The sequence below is a fragment of the Ruditapes philippinarum genome, unplaced genomic scaffold (genome assembly GCF_026571515.1).
Source record: "Ruditapes philippinarum isolate M1 unplaced genomic scaffold, ASM2657151v2 ctg962_1_1_1_1, whole genome shotgun sequence".
NCBI classification, from domain to species: domain Eukaryota; kingdom Metazoa; phylum Mollusca; class Bivalvia; order Venerida; family Veneridae; genus Ruditapes; species Ruditapes philippinarum.
In genome coordinates this window covers 3,561-23,081 of record NW_026862707.1, presented here as the reverse complement: position 1 = coordinate 23,081, position 19,521 = coordinate 3,561, and the positions used below count along the sequence as shown (strand labels likewise).

The window sequence follows — 19,521 nt, the reverse complement described above, 5'->3', positions numbered from 1 at the left end:
AACAACAGGATGCTATCAATTAAATGTTTTAAAAAGGGAGTACACTACTGCCAATTATGCATAAAACTGTCCAAAAAATATTCCAGCCCAGCTAGTAAACGTATCTTTGGGCTGACCTGGAGGCTGCAGATTTAACTTGTACAGAGAAATCCCATAAGATATAGTCATAAAAAGAGTTTCGCTGTCGAGTATGGACCCCGGACATGTCACCAGTCATGTCCTAAAGAAATAATTTTGAAGATCAAAGTAGTGATAATTTACCTCAATGAAATTTTCACGGAGTATAAGCCAAAGATATGAATTTTGAGCAAAAAAGGTCACTGTACAGCGGTCAATGAGAACTTAAAGTAACCTGTAACATGTTACAGTTTCCTGAGACAATATGAAAGGGTAGCCCTTACAAGGGTTATTGGTGCCAGCAAAAGCCCTGCCGTTCAAGCCGTCTAACCATGCTAGGGGCTAACGCACCCTTGCATATCCATCTCTTCGACCAAAGCCTATTTTGTTAGGAAGGGGACAACTCCCTGGCGGGCTTTAGTTAGGACATCGGAAAGCTGGTCTGCAAGACACAAGGGTTCATTTCTTTTTTTTCGCCGGTCCCCAGTCTTAAAAATCTTCTGGGCCGATGCCCGTGTCCCTTCACGCGAACGTTACACGTACCGAAAAGGGGAAGAAGGACGGCAATCTTTCATTGCCCAAACATAATTATTTGCCGTAATGGATTTGACCAAACATTTTAGCTGCTGAATGTTTTATAGTTAACAACGTTGTCTTAAAGTTACGATATAAAGTAAAAAGGTGTTACCCATTATTATTTTTTTGATGGACTTTTGATCCTAACATGTCTTGGAAACCGGGAAAACTACTAGTGCCCTTTAGTATTTCCTTGAATACATTTTTTTAAAAAAACATGTAGAAAGACCATAAATTGCTTTTGGCCTTTAAATTGGTCAATTTTCTGGCATTTTTTGCTTCATTAATTTAGGAAATGGTCTCATCGAGGAAAGGGATTCAAAATGTATCATCAAAGTATTTTCAACATTATGGACAACAGAAGAAGAAAAAAGCGTCAATCCGACAGATTGAATCACTACTTTAAGCAATAATAAATGTACAGTCATGTCTATTGAGTTAAAATGAGAAGGTACTCTCTTTGTTATTAAACCAAGACAAAGCACATGGGCAAATCTCGGAAAGTTATTAAAATCATTCAAAAAAGAAATTCATAAATAACCCTGTCGTTACTCTTTTTATCACCAAACCTTTTTATACAGTATCTGATAATTTTTTCAACAAATTTCTATATGTCCTCCTTGCATTAGAACTTTACTAAATAATTATTTTCTTACCCAATAGTTAGAGGTTTATAGGAACTAAACTCAAGTAAGGATTGTTTACTTTGATATTCAATATAATGATAAAAGCTAAACACATAATGAGCAAACATGATATAATACTATTATGATTAATATCAGGTATGGTTTTTTTCACTGTAAACAAAGATTAGATGTTTTATGACGTATTTAAAAAAGCCAAATTTGTCATCCATTTTAAAACAATTTTTTCCCAAAAATTAAGAAGAAGTGTTTTTAAAGGTTGTTTTGGGAAAAGAAAAAAAAATCATGTAATTTTAAATTATAATGATAATATTTTTGCTCTAAAAAACACATTTTATATTTTGTAAAAAATGCATTTATTGTGTAAAAATAAAATAATGACAGTTTGGAAACATGGAAATAGGTGGCGGCGTCCTTGGCGGAAAATTTTAAAGGGTTTTTGATTTACCCCGTTCCCCTTTCCTCCTGGGGTTTTAATCCTGTTAAAGACTTGGTTTTGCATTTGGAGGAATGCCCTAGCTGCTTACGGAACTAATGGTTCTATTCAGGTGCCAGTTCGTGCCTGAAAATATGCACGGAAGGGGTACCTGAGATCTTCCTCCATCAATAAAGTTGAAAAGTCGCCATATGATCTACACAAAGTTGTGCGACATAAGACCCAACCAAAGGAAAGGTAGTAACTTGTAAACCTAGCCACTTCGTATAATAAACTTAAAGGTCTCTATGCATGCTACATGATAGATCATGATGCTACAGTGACAAAGGCTAATTTCTTTAACGTTCCAAGAGGAGGGATAAGCTTAAAAAAATAACTCGTTCCAACAAGCCATAAAAATCTAAACATGAGTTTAAGAAACTTGCAAAAAGTACTTGTTTCAGTTGTATTTTTATTGAATTACAGAACAGTACGGATGCTATATTTTTGAATTGTACAATTATACATCGACATACAAATATAAACAAAATGACAATGAATATACACTATATATAAATTAAAATGATAAAATTCAAATAGGCTATTTTCATATTGACATAGAGTATTATTAATAAAGTTATGTTTTGTCTAGAAAAGAAGGAAATTCCATGTCAACAAAAATTTCTTATATATAAGAATACATTTATCAGTACATTTCATTTTTTATGATTTCAGCATATGAATCAATTTAAACAAACTAGGTCTTGTTTAATAGTATCGTTTTATATAATTCTTCTTATACCGTTACAATATTAAGGTAATGCAATGATATTCGTCTTTAACGTCATGAAGATTACAATATACACACTATTTTTCAGTTCTAACAGTTTTATTCGTATGGTATCTTCTCTTATATACATGTGATGAATGAGGAAAAAAAAGATATTCTAAATTTTGTAAGATATTTCCTTAACGCATTACTATTGAGATAATTTTCATGTATTATAACAAAAGAATATTTAACATGATTATATAAAGAGGAAACATATACGTTCTCCTTATTGAAATGCCAACTTTAAAATACAAAAAAAAGTTAAGGCGGTACAGGTTTTTTACCATCAACAGGATCTGGGAAATTGGCAAACATAATCTAAAATTTAAGACTTAATAACCAAGATCTGACATTTGCTCAGTCTCATTAAAATCAGATCATCGTTTTCTCTCCGTTACTCTTTGCTCACAGTATGTATGCTTTGTTCTTTTATGTATTGTTTTTTTTCTCTATTTTAATTTTACAAAGTTATACGAGTCTCTATTCGGTAATGCATTATCTGCCCAAAATAACTGTTTTGAACTTCGAGGTCAAGGAAACTTGAATATCTGCTACTTTTCGTTTTTATCATTACATCTTTTCTTTATTGATGCTTAAACGGTGTGGATGGGAAAAACAAAAACAGATAATATGCTGCCCTGTCTAACACCACTTTACTTTGTTATATTCAGTCGTCATCAGACTCGCTGTCATAATCAACCTCTTCATGATATCGTTTACGACCACGATAATCGTCATATCTGTCTCGATAATCACGTCTATCGTAATCATCATACCTGTCTTCTCGATAATCGATATATTCACGATCATATCTGTGACGTTCAGTATCATCACGATTTTTTCTTCGATTATCGATATAATCTGAGTCATGTTTTCTTCTAATACTAGTATTATCATCATCATCAGAATCGTCGTCACTATATTTGTCTCTACGTGAATTGTTTTCATCATGAGCATCTTCATGACTATCACGATCTCTGGAACGGCTGTTCTTGTCTTGGTGGTAATAATCTTTGTCAGCACCATAATCGATATCATCATGTTTATCATCATATGTATCGCTTTCATCTGACCGATCGTATTTGTTGTCACGATAATCGCGTTCATATTTTCTATACCTACTATCATCGGATTCAACATCGGAATATTCAGAATCGGAGTCATCCGAATAATACCTATCACCGTCATAGTCGTCATAATCGTCGTAATCGTCATAGTCATCATAATCATAATATTCATCATCGTCATCATAGTATCGATAATCGTCATCAAAACCATGTGACTGCATAATGACAACAACCTTCTCTTGGACAGTATCAAATGGTTGATTCTTAATCATCTCTATCTCCTTGGGTAGTTCTTGCAAACCGCAAACTTCACTTAGTCGCAAAATAGCCTGAAATATATGTTTTAGTTGATTAAAACTTTATTTTAATTCGATTTTGTAGAAAGGTATAATTGTTATAAGACAAACTCTCAATTTTGCTGCTGGAACCAAACAGTACTTAGCAAAAAATGAAACCAAGGCTCATAGGGGGTTGAATCTAACGCAATCTGACTAAAGTTCAGATCTACTTAGATCGTATATGTTTCGCCTTCTTTATAATTCGGATTTCGCGAGAAAGTTATTTTTAACCATGTTCACATAGGCATAAGAAGAAGTATGAAAATGTCGTTATCCGTGGAAGTTGAACAGATTGTTGATGTTTGTTAGAAAAAAAAATTGAAGTAATTTTTCACAAATTGACTTGGAATAATAGAGACAAATTTTAAGGGGAAATATTGTTTTGCCAGATTACCTGTCGGCTAAATGGACAACGCCATGTTTTTTCTTGAAAATTACCTACTCAGTATTGGTTTTCCCAGGGTTAAAATTAGACACCACATCGCTTTTAAAATTATGAAAGCTCGCCGATGATTGGCTGTGTGGAAGGTCACCAGAAACGATTTCGTATCTGGTAGCAGGTTAGATCTAAAAGCGGAGCGTTATTTAGAGCTGATTTAAATTAGATTGAATCTAACGCGACTGATGATTAAACGCATAAACCAAACGGCCACTATATTTACAAAATATATTGTGAAAATGCATATGACATTTTGCCTAAAGCTTAGGGCCATAACCAACAATAAATCTGAGAACAGAAATGCACCATATCTATTGCAATCATTTTACCGATAAAGAAGCAACGATGCTCATAACAAAGTAAATAAATAAATAAATAAATAAATAAATAAAAACAACAGCAATGAATAATGTCATACAGGAATTTGTGTACTAAAAACTTGACATAAATTACTTAACCTCAATGAATGTGTAGATCTGATTGTATAAATTTTATTTCAGAATGCTTTATTCAGCAAAAGAATGTTAAATTACCCTAAATTCTGTATAAATATGATAAAGTAAAATTGTCTTTTTTGAGGAAAGAATTTACCACTTTATGAAAATATGTCATAAAAGAGTAAAAGTTAATTTTACATCACTGATGTAATGCGAAGTAAACATAGACGTTGTTTATTTACGTTTTGGTATATTAAAAACAGTCATAGCCACAATAGCGTAAATAATAATAATAATAATAATAATAATAATAATAATAATTAATAATAATAATTATAATTAATAATAATAATAATAAAACAACAAGAGTAACAATAGCGTATATGCTAGAGTTAAAGCTTCTAGAAAGTTTTTTTGTTTGTTCCAAAATGTCTGTTTTCGAAAAGGACAGCCAGAATCTATGACAATGTAACATATGTCACTATTTTCATCTAATTTATTTATGTATTTATTTTGTCTATTCTGAATTTATTACCTTTTCAGTTACGTCCCATTTTTCTTCAAAATTCTTTTGGTCGATAGACGCTCCCTGTGCATGTTGAATCTACAAATAAAATTTGACACTAAAGCAAAGTGTATGTTTTCAAGTATTTTTTCATCTAATCGATTGATTTTTTCTTCATTCATCCACTCATTTTGGTAGCTATACTCGTAGTGACTAAATGCCAATGAAATACATGTACATATTTCATATTTCAAAAGGAAGCGCCCATGAAGGCACCGGAAAAGAAATTGTTTGGTTTGTTTCTTGGATTGAAACCCGCACTGACTCTGGATACACCACAGCGGTGGGGGTGGGCGGGGCGAGGCGGGGATAGGTGTCTAGTGGTTTGAAGTCAGCGACCTTAACGACTCGTCCATGGACGTTCCACCTTTTAACTTTATATATGTATAAATAGTATGTATCATTTTGAGTAATGAAAGATTGTACCTCGTTCCGAACATTTCTTATTCGAACGATATCAGCCACTTCTTCAACAACCGAATCTGGAATGTTTCTGTTCTCTTTCTCCGTCCACCACTTACTTCTTCCATCGAGTCCACATATATGTCTTAACAAATACACAAGTAAAGTAACATCGAATACATCAGAATTTGGTGCTGCGTCTTGAGGAAACAGTAAATCGTATTGCTTTTGACTTAAAATGTTCTTTTTCTTGCCGATTTCTATTTTTCCAAGAGATTTTTTCAGCTTCTTACGAAGTCTTTTAGGTGGAACGCTTTTGTTAAATCTAGCTTTGAGCACAGCTGTGGAGAGCTTGACCACTAATAGATTCAGTCGAAGGTAGTTATGTTCCTCCCTCTTGATAGATGTTTGTGATGCCATTGGAAGTGCTATCTATCTCTGAAAATATGACAATAATGTAAGGTTTTTAATCTACTTTTGCAAAAGTGCCTTTTTACTCAGTTTAGTGAGTGCAACGGTACCAAAGTGAAAATAGGACACTTTAAAAACTAAAAATGGTCCAGACAGAGTGTTATTATTGGCATTACTTTGAAAATAAAATGATATACATGTAGATAACTTATTATCATATTTTCAATAAGAAAATTACAATATGTATGTATGAATGTATGTATGTATGTATGTATGTATGTATGTATGTATGTATGTATGTATGTATGTATGTATGTATGTATGTATGTATGTATGTATGTATGTATGTATGTATGTATGTATGTATGTATGTATGTATGTATGTATGTATGTATGTATGTATGTATGAAGCTATTAATAAATATACACTTACAACTTTTTGCATTGATATTGCTTTTCCACTCTCTGTTTTCAGTTTAAATCCTATGCCCTATATCAAGACAATAATCGTTAAGATTACTTTATTATTATTTCTCACATAACGTAATCATTCTCAATATTGATATATACAATACATATTCTGATCATATGATATACTATTCCATTTTCAATCCTTATACTCAATAAACCAAATACGTACGTTTATAATTAGTTCATATTTTATCCAATACAATAACTGTAAAACGTCCTAGCTACACGTCTTCCGACAAATGTTTAAAATCGTTTTAATACGTTTTCATAACCGGTATATATCTCTCTACAATATATCAGAGTAAATGACTGTCTTTAATCTATATTTTCAGTTCGTATGGTAAACGTATAAATAAATGTTTCACAATACTTACTTTATACCGACTATGCACATAAAAGCGAAGGGAGATAATTTAAGAATACAATTGTAAGCGTTATTACAGGAGGTTAATCATCGATATTTAAATGTTAATATCTTAACGATCATTACCACATATTTACTCTAAATATAAACTGCAACCTACCTCATGAATGATATGGAACTTCGTAAATGTCTTCATTTATATAACAATTTTTAGTATTAAATTAAAACTTAATGGTTTATTCCTTTTTAACACTATAAACAGTCACGTAAACTGATCGATTAATCCATGTAGTATACGTTTACTCTTAGATCAACACATTCATATCTATTTTTAGATTTAGTTGTATAAACCAGAGATATAATATAAAACTGAAATAAAAATAGACGTACTGTAAACGATATTTTCTTTAACATAATAATCAATATTTGCTCTTGATTAAATTGCAATAAAGTCGCCGTACTGGACTTTATCTGTTTCTGGATATTGCTCTGTTATTCCTCTTGCCCTGTTTTATTCTACCACCATTGCTGGAGATCATTCCATAAAATATTTGCGAAGTGGTTTGGCTTGATTGTTTTGGGGTGCAAATACTTTTGCTCATTTGGGAGCGTGCTGCTTCAATCAATACAATTTTAGCATAAATATATATAAAAAAATACATACATACATACATACATACATACATATACCTACCTACCTACCTACCCCTACCCTACCCTTACCTACCCTACCTACAGACAGACGCACGCACGCACGCGCGCGCGCACGCACGCACACACACATACATACATACATACATAAATGAGTAAGTAAATAAATATAAAAAATACTGATATTAAGCAAATAATGTGCTGTTCATAGTACCTAATCTTGCAAAATAAATAAATAAGAAATCATTTAAGTAAGAAATTACATTTTTAATTCTGTAAATGAAATTTGCAGTCTACCTTTTACTTAAATTACTACATCTATTTCTTTTAAGCAATATGTAAGACATGAACCTCTCTCGGAACAGCTGCATTGCTATCACAGTATTATTACGTACAAATCATCATAATATTTATTTTTATTGATTAAAAATACATTTATAACTAACATACTTTAATAATGATTTGTAAATGATGACACGGCATTGTATTTTAAGTATGTTGCTAATGTATTACAAAATGGTTTTCTGTAAATAAATTCGATATGTACTGTTTTGATAAATTAATAGTTATGAACTTTGTACAAGTCGAACTAATATTAGGTTCTGTTAAAACCATATTGTTTTTTTTGTGTCCGTCGTTTGAACTCTAAGGAAATCTTTCAATATGACTATGGCAAACCAAATATTTGCATTTACACAAAACAGTTGTACAAATGAATTATTGAAAAGCCGGATGTCCATATATTAATAGCTATGCGTCATATCACTGAACCAAAGCCGAAAAAATAGAGACAATAAGAATCCCTTAGGAAAGTCCAAAACGGCGATATTGAAAATGTTGCAGGCTCTGTTTCATTGAGCCTGTTCATGGACGATACTGTAAAGTGCAACCTACCATCCACGCCCCCTAGCACCGGCTTAAACAGATTTCATCATTTAATCATGGTAATGGTGAAATTTTGAATTCAGAAACATCCGCAGATGTGTTCATCGGCGGTTTTCATGGAACCTTCAATGTGACATACGTGCCATTCCATGACAAGCGGCGTATGGTCCCAAAGTAAAAGAATGCGTGTGCCCTAAACGAGAAAACAATGGGCGGAACTAAATAAAATGGAATTTGAAAGGGGAACAGAGGTTATGAAGCATGCATATCACAGATAAAACGTCAAAAGACACATTTAAACAGCAGGCAACATATCCTAATGGTGATTCAACATTATTCAAGTAGGAATAATATTTTATTGATGGAACCACCTAAGTAGAAAAAATGCCGAAAGTAAAAACTAAAAGTAGCACAAACACAACAATAATGTCGTGCTGAACGATCTTTAAGGATTGGAAATATAACATCTCTGATTGAATAAACAGGGCCACTTTTTACTGCCTCAATTCGGCACAAACAACTCTGATGTGACGATAAAATAGAGAAATAGAGAAAATAAGAATCCCTAAAGAAAGTCCAAAACGGCAAAATTGTAAATGTTGCCTTGTGCCCTGTCCTGTTTTTGTTTAGGGTCCGCCTGGGCTTCTTGCCACTGGTTCTTGTTGCTGGTTTGCGTGGGGTTGCGTTGATTAAAAGCCACCTTTCCTTGTTGATCTTATTTATCATATTTTCGGTTTGATTGAGCCTGTCCATGAACGATACTGTAAAGTGAAAACTACCAACCACGCCCACGCGAAGTCCTTCAAAGAAATGATTTGATGAAACTTTGGTGCTTATGTTGATACTTTTATTGATATGATATCAATTGATCTAATAAAGATAGGGAAACATATATTGAAGATAGGGAAACAACTTATATTCTGTCAATTGTACAATGTATCTGTGTCAGAATTGTTATATAGCTTTATTAATCCTCTTAATCAAAGAAAAATTTAGTATGCAATAGAAAAATAGATTATGGTAGTGCCTGATATTTCAAAATTTATATCGCAAGGCTAAGAAAAAAGGAGCCCTTCATTTTTTGTGCCGAGTCTGATAATTCTTTAATATCAGGCACTTGTTTGGTATTCTATTTATCATGTTTTCAATTTTATTTATGCGTCTCAAATGAAACAAAAATCTTCCAGGAACCTCTCGAGTTCCTGCCGGCGCAGATATATATATATATGCTTAAAGTAATAACTGTAAGAAAAAGTCGCAAATATTGTGGTCAAATATAAGAATTTTTTTTATTCGATTCAATGTTAACCAGTTAGATATCTCAAACTAGAAAGAGGTAAAACTATTATATTCTCTTCATTAAATTTTAATATGTACTGATGGCGTGTCTGATACACTGAGAGTGACTGATAAAGCTAATTTTATCAGGCATGCACCTTATCAACAAAACTCAATGTAATGTGATGATAAAAAGTCATAAATCAAGCTCAAATATAAAGCTTTCAATAAGAATATACTTTTACAGAAAAGGTGAGAAAAAAGTCTATATTGGAACATTTGACACTGTACTTCTTATCAGATAAGCATTATCAACAGTACGAGTTCATGATTTATTTTACAGCAGTTCACAAAAGTATGGACCTTACGGAGTGAAAGGTGCACACCACTTATCACCAGCTTGTATCTTCTTAGCTTCAAGGGCGTTTACTAAGTCTTTAAATTGTGAGAAATATTTTATGGAAAATAGATGTTCATTTTTCGGGAAAGACACACATTTTGTGAGTTCATCCATCCCGGCCTGTGTGAAGTTTCCTATCATGAGTCCGTATATATCCGCTACAAGTTTGAGTTTTCCAACAGCAGTCTGAGCTAACGTTCGACTTGATGACTGTCCGTCAGAAAGAATAAGTACCTCGTTTTTAGCGAGTGCAGCATCTCTTACACCTGGAAAATGTGATTTTTAAAAGTAAAGTTAAAATCAGTCCATTAAGTTTAGTAATTAAGGTTGATATAAAAATGTTATATCTTTTGCTGACCTTTTATACAGCTCCAAATGTAAAATTTTGTAAGAAGAGATAACAATAGACGTGAGATTCCTACAGTATGCCCATCACCACGGCAGGTTCGAATCCCACCAGGAACTTTGGATTCTTTCATCTAAGGAAATCCAGCTAGCTAACGGATGATTATAAAGTCAACATGTGATATGTTCTGTGTTTGTGCGACTGAAAACTAAACAAAAATTGTGAGATAATGTTAGCAAACAAAACAGTTTAAATGTCAATGTAAAGTTAGAATAGCAAAGAATCAAACGATCACTCGAAGGATTTTGAAAGTTCGTATGCTATTCAAACAAACATTCAATTGTACTGTAGTAGTAAAGAATAAATGATCAAGTGTCCATATAAATATAAAAATTTGCAAGGTGCTCTGAACGTTTAGCTGGCCGATTATGAATTTTCCATTCTGGGCTGAAAAGACATCTTCATAATCTGTCATGTGAAATTTATAAAAGGATGTAAGTAAGCTGAATTGTGTTACTGTTTATAGTAACAAGTGTTATGACATAATATATTATATTAGACCTATTGCACTTCTGTTTTCAAGTACTCTACGCAACATTGTGGGCCAATTTCAGGATAATATTATATTATTTCGGCAGACAGTGCAAGTTGAGTCGGAATTAGCAAATATTTTATTAAGCACACACCTTATTTAAAAACAAATCTTGGCCAGCTTGTCGTGAAATCGTAGTGTAGACCTACCATGACATAAGTGTAATAATACATGAATAATAAGGCTCAGTTCTTTTTAAAATAAGAATTATGATTTGCCTACCTTTGCCAGGTTGAAAGAGAACCTTTGCTTGATCAAACGCTTTGTTGGTATATGTCAACCGTCCTACATATGCAGCGCTTTTAATGGCATTCTGAATACTGACTGTGGTATTGAATGTATTGAAATAAAAGTTTGTAGTCACATGCGTCGAATACGTCACCATGGCAGCTTGGTTAAATTGATAGGGAGACCCATCAATCCTATCAAATGGTTTTGCCGGACACATCAAACCGATAAGTTTGCTTAACTGTTCCTTTGCTCAGACAAAACTCGTTGTGCCAATGCTTCCAGAACTGTCTAAGATAAGAACCAAATCTCTTAGCCTTGGAACCTGACTGCGGCGACTGACAGGGCTGAAAGCTAAGCTTTTAAGTGGTGTAGCAAGAGATTGCCAACTTGGTCTCAAAAAGAAGTTCATGAGTGATTTTGCAGTTTCTCTAACATCTGGAGTCATTCCTGTCAAATATATTGCAATTGTCAGTGATATTGCTAGATAATGCGAAATGATATTGAAAACTATAATTTAAAGATGTTAAGTTTCAGTTAATGGTTCAAAACGAAATCTAGTTAAATTTACACCTCTACAATTTAACGTGTTTATGTATTTGTGGTACATTTTTCATTTTACGAAATAATGTAATTTTCAATTTAATTGCATGTTTGTACAAGTATAAAAACCTTATTTATTTATTTTATTTTTGCACAAATATTATTAACATCCAATCATATAAATAATGATACCTTTGTTTAATGTAATAGTTAAAAAATGTACAGTGAACTGTTCAATATGAAAGCTTTGTATAAATGTACGGATAAATGTACGGAAATGAATTTTAATAAAAGCAGGGCAAAAATATGTCACTCAGGAATAACTACGTGTTTAAATCTGATACTCAATCTTTATTTACGGTTTTCCGTTTGAAAAATTGTGACTTTATTTACGCGATGATGGGAAAAGACGGGAGGATAAGATAACACAATGACGAAAACACGATACTGAAAGTAAGACGGTACGGATGAAAAGATGATGAAAATACGATGGTACAATGATGAAAACTCGATGGTATAATGACGATAAAACGATGACGCGATGGTTATTTCATGATTATAACATTACACGTAAAATCACATTTTCCCCATCTTACCATCGCACTTCCACTACCATGTCATCGTTCCAGCGTGCCATAGTACTTTCGCCATTTTAACATCGTTGTTTTGATCAGTTATCTCGGAAATATGAATAAAGTTATAAGCACTGTTGAAACGATGCCGTAGATAATCTCAAATTCACGCTTGATTGTTCTACGTTGACTGTATCAATTTTGCCATGATTACATAGATGCATTGTGTCTAACCCTTTTCGATTACTTTAGAAATTTTTGTATCAATATTTGTGTGTTATACTTTGTTCCCGGTGGTAATCGTGGAGATAACAGGAACATAAACAACATAGGTTGTACGATAGCCATGTACAATAGCTGTGTACGATATCCATGTACGACAGCCGTTCGGTAACGTATCATTAACGATGAGACCAAATGAATGATACAATGCATAACGGTAGCTTGAGTAAGGCTTCGTCTTGACACAATGCTCACAATGTTAGAAAGTTAACAATAGACCGCTCTGTTGCTGTTTTATACCGTGGGCACAAAAGTTACCCAACGCTCCGTGATTCCCGATTTACTACATACGTATCATTGACAAAACGTGTAAAACTTATCAAACATGAATTTAAAACGTAAACAGGATGAGAGACCGTATCAGAACGAATTGGACGAGGAAGCATGATTGACCCATAGACTAAAATGGCTAAAATATAAATATCGGAATTGCGGCAAAAATTATCAAAGTGAATCGTAAGATCTAATGTAAAATACGCATAAATGTGAACGTTTTGATATATATTTATGTACTTCACTTACCAGTATACCGGAAATCTTCAAGCTTATATGTTCCAGTTGGTCGTCCTGCACCAACCGAAGCACTATTAAGTGTAGTTCGAACTGAATTAGATAGTGGTGCTATGACTTGCCTTACTCGCGATTGTTGACCAAACCCAAAGTTTGCACTCCATTGCGACCAAGGTGATAATATATCTGGATATGAGAATAATTTTACAAATTTAATGCAATAATAATATCTCAATAGACAAACATTTGTGAACTTACACTTTTTTCCCTAAAAGGATGACAGAGAATATTCATCCAAAATAGTTAAACATTTACCATGGTTAAACAATCAGTTGATGATGAACTTCGATTATGTTAGACCGAAATTGTGTTAGAACTAAATCCAACGGGTGCGATTCAAAAAGACTATAAATTAGAAGAGAAAGCTTTTGTTAATTATGGATATTGATATTCGTAAGTTCTACATCAAAAATAGATTGATACAAAGGAAGTAAACAGTAATAATACAATTGTTATTTACAACACATATCAATGGCATCAAATAAGTCAATTCTTATTAACAGCTGTAATAAATATTATACACGATAGATTGATACGACATGGTTATCTTTTGTACAGTACACTGTTGTCTTTCATTAAAACTTCTGAAAACAAACATCGCTAAAGTTTTAAGTATCCACTCATTTTCAGATCAAAATAAATTAAAAAAAAATAAATACAATAGGTTTCTTTTCCGCAAAAAAATCTTTTTTAATACCTTGGTACAGGTGATCGAAAAAGAAATGAAATTCATCCTCCTGCGTGATACATAGTCTACAATTTCATAATAAACTGTAGTTGATTTTATGTCTAAATTTACTTTATTATTTCGAAGAAATATTTTTCTACTAGTATATCTATCTTTAAAAGTCAGTTTTTATTGTTGTTTAAAGCATGTCATCATTGATCTTTACATGTGTTCACATATATTTTGGACTTACTTATTGCTACACAGAGATTATACATAGTCACTGGCTGACATTTTTTTCATAAAAAGAACAAATAGTTTTGTTTGCATTTTCGTTTACATTTGTATGTTAAAATTCGATTTAGTGTCATTCATGTAATCTAACATATATCAAATAGTTGCAAAACATATGATTCAACTTATTTATATGTTGAAAAGTCAAAATTGTGCGGCTCATTCAAAAAGACACTAGATTTTCACTGTCCATAACAGATATATATTGCCAATAAAGGCATGTCAATTCGGAATTTCAACAAAACTACTTCAACAAAGCAGTATGTGGCGCCGTTATATGTCGCAACACCGCTTAATGTCGCACTTGCCGCTAAACGTCGCACCGTTGACGCTAAATGTCGCAACCGCCGCTAAATGTCGCAAAATCATTTGACGTTATATGTCGCAATGTTAACGTTAAATGTCGCACGAATTTCCCTTACCGTTAAATGTCGCAACACTACCGTTAAATGTCGCAAGATGTAATTTTATGTTGAACTCAAGTTTTATTGTTGTATCATATTAATTAAATCTGCCTACTCAATTTGAAAGCGATTGAATTGATTATAATATATGGAACTGCGCTACAATTTAGGCGGCGATAATACTCATCTTGTAAATAAATGTATATTGTTCTGCGTTTGATTTTTAGCTGATCTTATGCAAGTACATATTGATAATTATACAATTGTCTACTATTTGTATGAAACTGCAAAACTGGCATTGTTCTGTGAATAGTTTAGTACAATTGTGTCTGTAAAATGGCAGAAGAGACAGGCTACCTGAGGTGGCAGTCTGATGGCCTAGTTGACTGAGGAGGCAAATTGTCTCGCTGACGACCTGGACCTTAGGAGTTTGCCTAACGCCCTGTAAGCCTAACGTTGGTAGCCTAGTATCCTGAGGAGGCCGCCTAACATCCTAACAGCCTATCGATGTCAGCTTTGCAACCTGAAGTTGGCAGTCTAACAGCTTAAAGTCGGCAGCCTAGTAGCTTAAAGTTAGTGACTTATATTATGAATATGGAAACAAGTTAAAATACAGTAAAATCACTATGAAAGGTCATGCAAAAGCACATACACATGCATGATTATGGGAAAAAAACGCCTTTACCTTTAGGGCACTTAACTTTGTAGTCTAAAAGCCTAAAGCTGGCAATCTAGGAGCCTGGCAGCCTAAAATTGGTGTCATGTTATAAAAAATGGAACGATCAAAATAATAAAACGGCAAGTTGGATTTTTCCTAAAATCTGCTAGTACAAAGGGCTTCATAATTTACACATTTATTAATCAATACAATAAACTTGATCACGACAAGTAACATAATTATTGCATAAATTTTAATCAAGTTATTGCCATTTTCAGAAGTTTGAGAATGCAATCCATTTTCCCAAGTTATATTCCTTTTTTTTCACTTTGAAAATAGGACCTTGTATGGTTAACCTATTCCGGTAAGTTGGATTTATCTTAAAAATTTATTTAATGATATCTTCCATATCTGGTAGGTTGATACCATTAATGGCCGTGTATTTTTTATGGAGTAAGGGGTCTCTAGTGTCAAGGTCACTGGTGTGAATTTTTTATAAAATTTTTGCTCATTAAGCCTTTTTTGTTAAGATTATGTATTTCATGTTTAATACAAACATGCCAAGGGAGGTCCTCTTCCTTTGGGTTTAGTTGGGGGTCCTGTGGGTAAAGGCCAAAGTCACCAATGCCAAAAATAGATTTTAACATTTTTACAGGTGTTTTAAAATTAATCTTTTGAAAGATGTCTTTTATATTTGGTAGGAACATGGAATTGACGTCTTCTCATTTGGATGGAGTTATGGTTCAGTTGGGTCAAGGTCACCAGTTCTAAAATAGATTTCTACACTTTTACAGCCTTTATTTATTGACAAATGTATTTCATATTTGGAAGGTAGATAACTTGCATGGTATTCTTCCTTTATATTGAGGAAGGGATCAATGGGCCATGGTCACAAATGCTTAAACAGATTTTAATTTTCAGGATGAAGTTCACACAAACAGTTTATGTTTTTATCGAATTTGCTAGTCATATGCGTGTTTTTATTTCCATTTTAACGTCAGAAAGGCAGTGGTCATTCATATTATTGTTGCAATAAATTAAAAAGATGTTTTCTTTACACATCTGTCCCATTTTTTTTTTGTTTTGAAAAATAAAGTTCTTAAAATGATCTTAAAATAATTACACTATTGTGCGTGTGTTTGTATTTATGGTCATTTGAACTTCACTATGACGTACTCGACATGCGCATTTTAGGACGAACATAAAAGTGGTTACAGATATCTAACCAATATCGTCGTTACATATGTACGAGTATAATTCATGTCTTGTGTTTTTCGAAAAATGTCAGATTTAATTTCATTGAAATATTTATCACGAAGATTTTCATTACAGCAAAGCAATGATATAAAAAGCCTAATTCTCTGGTCAAAACGGCTAGCTGTCTTTAGCCAAACAGCAAGGCCAATATGAGCTTAATCAATTATTTGTATTCTTATTATATGATAGTTACTGAGAATCTTTCATAGTATAAAGAGACTTGGCGAGTAAAATATCACTTGCCACAATGTCAAAGCGTAAATAGTGTTTGACAAATCGTAAAATGTACTAAATCTTGTGTACTTATTTTAACTTTGACATCTGCTTACTGTGTATGAATTTGCAGATTTATACTCGCCACCGGTTGCCAATATGGGCGAGTCATCCAGAAGAGTACAAGTCATTTTAGATTTTGGAGGATAGTGCTATAACAGATATAGAAAGATGTCACGATTCCAGAAGCTTCCCCTTCTTTAACGTGCCAAGTTCTTTTAGCACCCATACAGGGGACCTCGATTTAAAGTATCATCCGAAAGACTGATCAGTAATTTTAGTTGGCCAGCCCGGGAATAGAACCAACAAGGTCGAGGTTACAAGTCTCGCGCATTATGCGGGCTGGCTGCTTACAAAAATTCCCGTGCATATAATCGTAAAATTCGCTCATATCTAGCACCCGACTGCGGATCGAATACTACATGATCAAAGAGTACTACATAATATTTTTTTCCGATTTTCGTATTGACCGTGCTTTTCATACTATGTTTTTCACGTTTTTGCCGTTTCTGTTAAAATAAAAAAATTGCCTTGATATACAATCAATATTTCACGTTTGAAGTGAATATTTGTAATGTTTTTTCTTTTTTTGAAGATATAAAAAGGGAGATATTTTAGAAAAAATACCTTTCACCCATCTGTCCTTTAGAAATGCATTAGTACTTTCATATGAAATAAGTATTTTAAGTTTAAAGTGAATATGTTTGAAATAAGCCGTAACCAAAAGGTTAATCAGAGCGAAAACATCTTAGAGAAATAAGGGGAATCACTTTGCAAAATATAACTAGGATTATCTGCCTTTTGATATTGCATCATATGATCATAGTGAACAACTAAACCACGTTTAAAGCAAATTCGGTAGTTTCTGAGAAAATAAATGAAATTACTTAAACCAAATTCTGAGAGTGACAATACCATAATACCTTTAATCTGTTGTCAATCAGGGTTACAAATGAAAATGTTAAACAAGAGAAAACTACTTATCTATTGAGAATTTAGTATCAATTATCCTTTCTAGCCTAAAGATTACATTATATAGTAGTTCAAAACCTCGATATTTATGTTCATTTAAGAAACCAAGTAAGACAAAGATAATTTTTGTGTAATGGCAATTACAATTAAAATAACTTTGAGAATGTAAAAAAAGTAATATAATCTACTTTAAACATGATTTTAACACGAATTTACATCTTGCGACATTTAACGGTAGTGTTGCGACATTTAACGGTAAGGGAAATTCGTGCGACATTTAACGTTAACATTGCGACATTTAACGGCAAATGATTTTGCGACATTTAGCGGCGGTTGCGACATTTAGCGTCAATGGTGAGACATTTAGCGGCAAGTGCGACATTTAGCGGTGTTGCGACATATAACGGCGCCACACAGTATCTTTGTATATTGCTCCAAAACATAAAACGATTGTGCGAGAAATAAAAATTTCTAGTCACTGATATAACCGATAGTAATTCCTTATCAACAACATTAATAATAATAATAATAATAATAATTAATAATAATAATAATAATAATAATAATAATAATAATAATAATAATAATAATAATAATAATAACGTAGTAATAACGTAATAACGTACCAAAAAAATTAGTTATGACAATGATAATAATAAAAACAGCATCAGCGGTGGCGGCGGCGGAAGCAGCAGCAGAAACAACAACAACAACAGAGTAAGAAAGACGATTGAGTATAAAGATCATGGAAAAGACAAAACATATAGCAGCGAGGTTCGGAAATGAAGATTCATAAAAGACAATGTTACACGTTTTATTTACAAAAATAATTGTCATTACCTCTTGTCTCTTTCAGGGGAGGACAAGGTTTTGCCGCCATTTTGAGGATGACGCATTATTCGTCTAATTCTAGTCTGCTGTCCGGCACTGTTCACTGAACTCCATGGAGACCATAGCGTCACACTACAATCTACCTTTGACGAAGATAACCAAAATTGTCCATACGTCATTGATTATGATACAATAACATATGAAAAACAAATACATTTTAAAGCAGAAAGCAACCATGTTTATATCATTCTCTGAACGAGTCTTCTGACAGGTTCAATATGACCAATTTATTGGTAATACCTTTCTTAATATATATATACTTTATGCATAATATATTCTGTATTATAAAATACCTTCTAGGATGAATAAAAAAAGGTAAATTCTATGCAAATTTTTATTATACAAAGAGGATTAAAACGCGACTTTATTCTTACCGACTTTGCTACATAAATACAGCTGTAAATTTGTTTATTACCTTGCACAGCTGCGCTTATTTTGCGCAACATTGCTGCCCCATAATCTTATTTGTTCTTATATGTTTAGTAGCCTGGAATTCAGGTGATGATATTTTTTTACTTAGATACGCGCTATTCCATACTTGTTCGTGTTTTTTATACATGTAATATCCGAACAGAAGTACATAATAAACCAAGGCTATATGTTTAGTTTTAAGATATTCTATTTAAGATTTTATTTTATATAGAACAAATGATACTTCACTTGCCGATAGAAAAAATACA

At 32.8% G+C, this 19,521-nt stretch overlaps 2 protein-coding genes across 5 annotated transcripts; both read right to left on the bottom strand.

Annotated features, from left to right (window-relative positions):
- Positions 1 to 2,218: 2,218 nt before the first annotated feature.
- On the bottom strand, positions 2,219 to 7,403 carry LOC132719961 (protein starmaker-like). 3 transcript variants are annotated; one of them, XM_060703924.1, is made up of 5 exons: positions 7,239 to 7,403; positions 6,677 to 6,733; positions 5,857 to 6,270; positions 5,401 to 5,469; positions 2,219 to 3,980 (listed from the first exon to the last, which is right to left on the bottom strand). In XM_060703924.1, exons 3-5 carry the CDS (start codon positions 6,250 to 6,252, stop codon positions 3,252 to 3,254), a joined length of 1,194 nt encoding a protein of 397 aa, XP_060559907.1. In that variant the 5' UTR covers positions 6,253 to 6,270; positions 6,677 to 6,733; positions 7,239 to 7,403; the 3' UTR covers positions 2,219 to 3,251. The 3 variants fall into 3 exon arrangements, with proteins under 3 accessions (XP_060559907.1, XP_060559908.1, XP_060559909.1); XM_060703925.1 differs by lacking the exon at positions 6,677 to 6,733; XM_060703926.1 differs by lacking the exons at positions 6,677 to 6,733; positions 7,239 to 7,403 and adding an exon at positions 6,884 to 7,105.
- A 2,522-nt stretch (positions 7,404 to 9,925) lies between these two features.
- On the bottom strand, positions 9,926 to 19,058 carry LOC132719958 (collagen alpha-5(VI) chain-like). 2 transcript variants are annotated; one of them, XM_060703920.1, is made up of 4 exons: positions 18,791 to 19,058; positions 13,378 to 13,551; positions 11,453 to 11,908; positions 9,926 to 10,558 (listed from the first exon to the last, which is right to left on the bottom strand). In XM_060703920.1, exons 3-4 carry the CDS (start codon positions 11,676 to 11,678, stop codon positions 10,257 to 10,259), a joined length of 528 nt encoding a protein of 175 aa, XP_060559903.1. In that variant the 5' UTR covers positions 11,679 to 11,908; positions 13,378 to 13,551; positions 18,791 to 19,058; the 3' UTR covers positions 9,926 to 10,256. Both variants share the same exon structure in this region, with proteins under 2 accessions (XP_060559903.1, XP_060559904.1).
- Between the last annotated feature and the right edge of the window lie 463 nt (positions 19,059 to 19,521).

Excerpts from the sequence above, each read along its gene's own strand:
- LOC132719961 (XM_060703924.1), bottom strand. The coding sequence starts at position 6,252 with ATGGCATCACAAACATCTATCAAGAGGGAGGAACATAACTACCTTCGA. Across the intron at positions 5,470-5,856 it reads TAAGAAATGTTCGGAACGAG|ATTCAACATGCACAGGGAGC; the intron begins GTACAATCTTTC and ends TTTTATTTGTAG. Across the intron at positions 3,981-5,400 it reads AATGGGACGTAACTGAAAAG|GCTATTTTGCGACTAAGTGA; the intron begins GTAATAAATTCA and ends CATATATTTCAG.
- LOC132719958 (XM_060703920.1), bottom strand. The coding sequence starts at position 11,678 with ATGTGTCCGGCAAAACCATTTGATAGGATTGATGGGTCTCCCTATCAA. Across the intron at positions 10,559-11,452 it reads TCTCTTTCAACCTGGCAAAG|GTGTAAGAGATGCTGCACTC; the intron begins GTAGGCAAATCA and ends CACATTTTCCAG.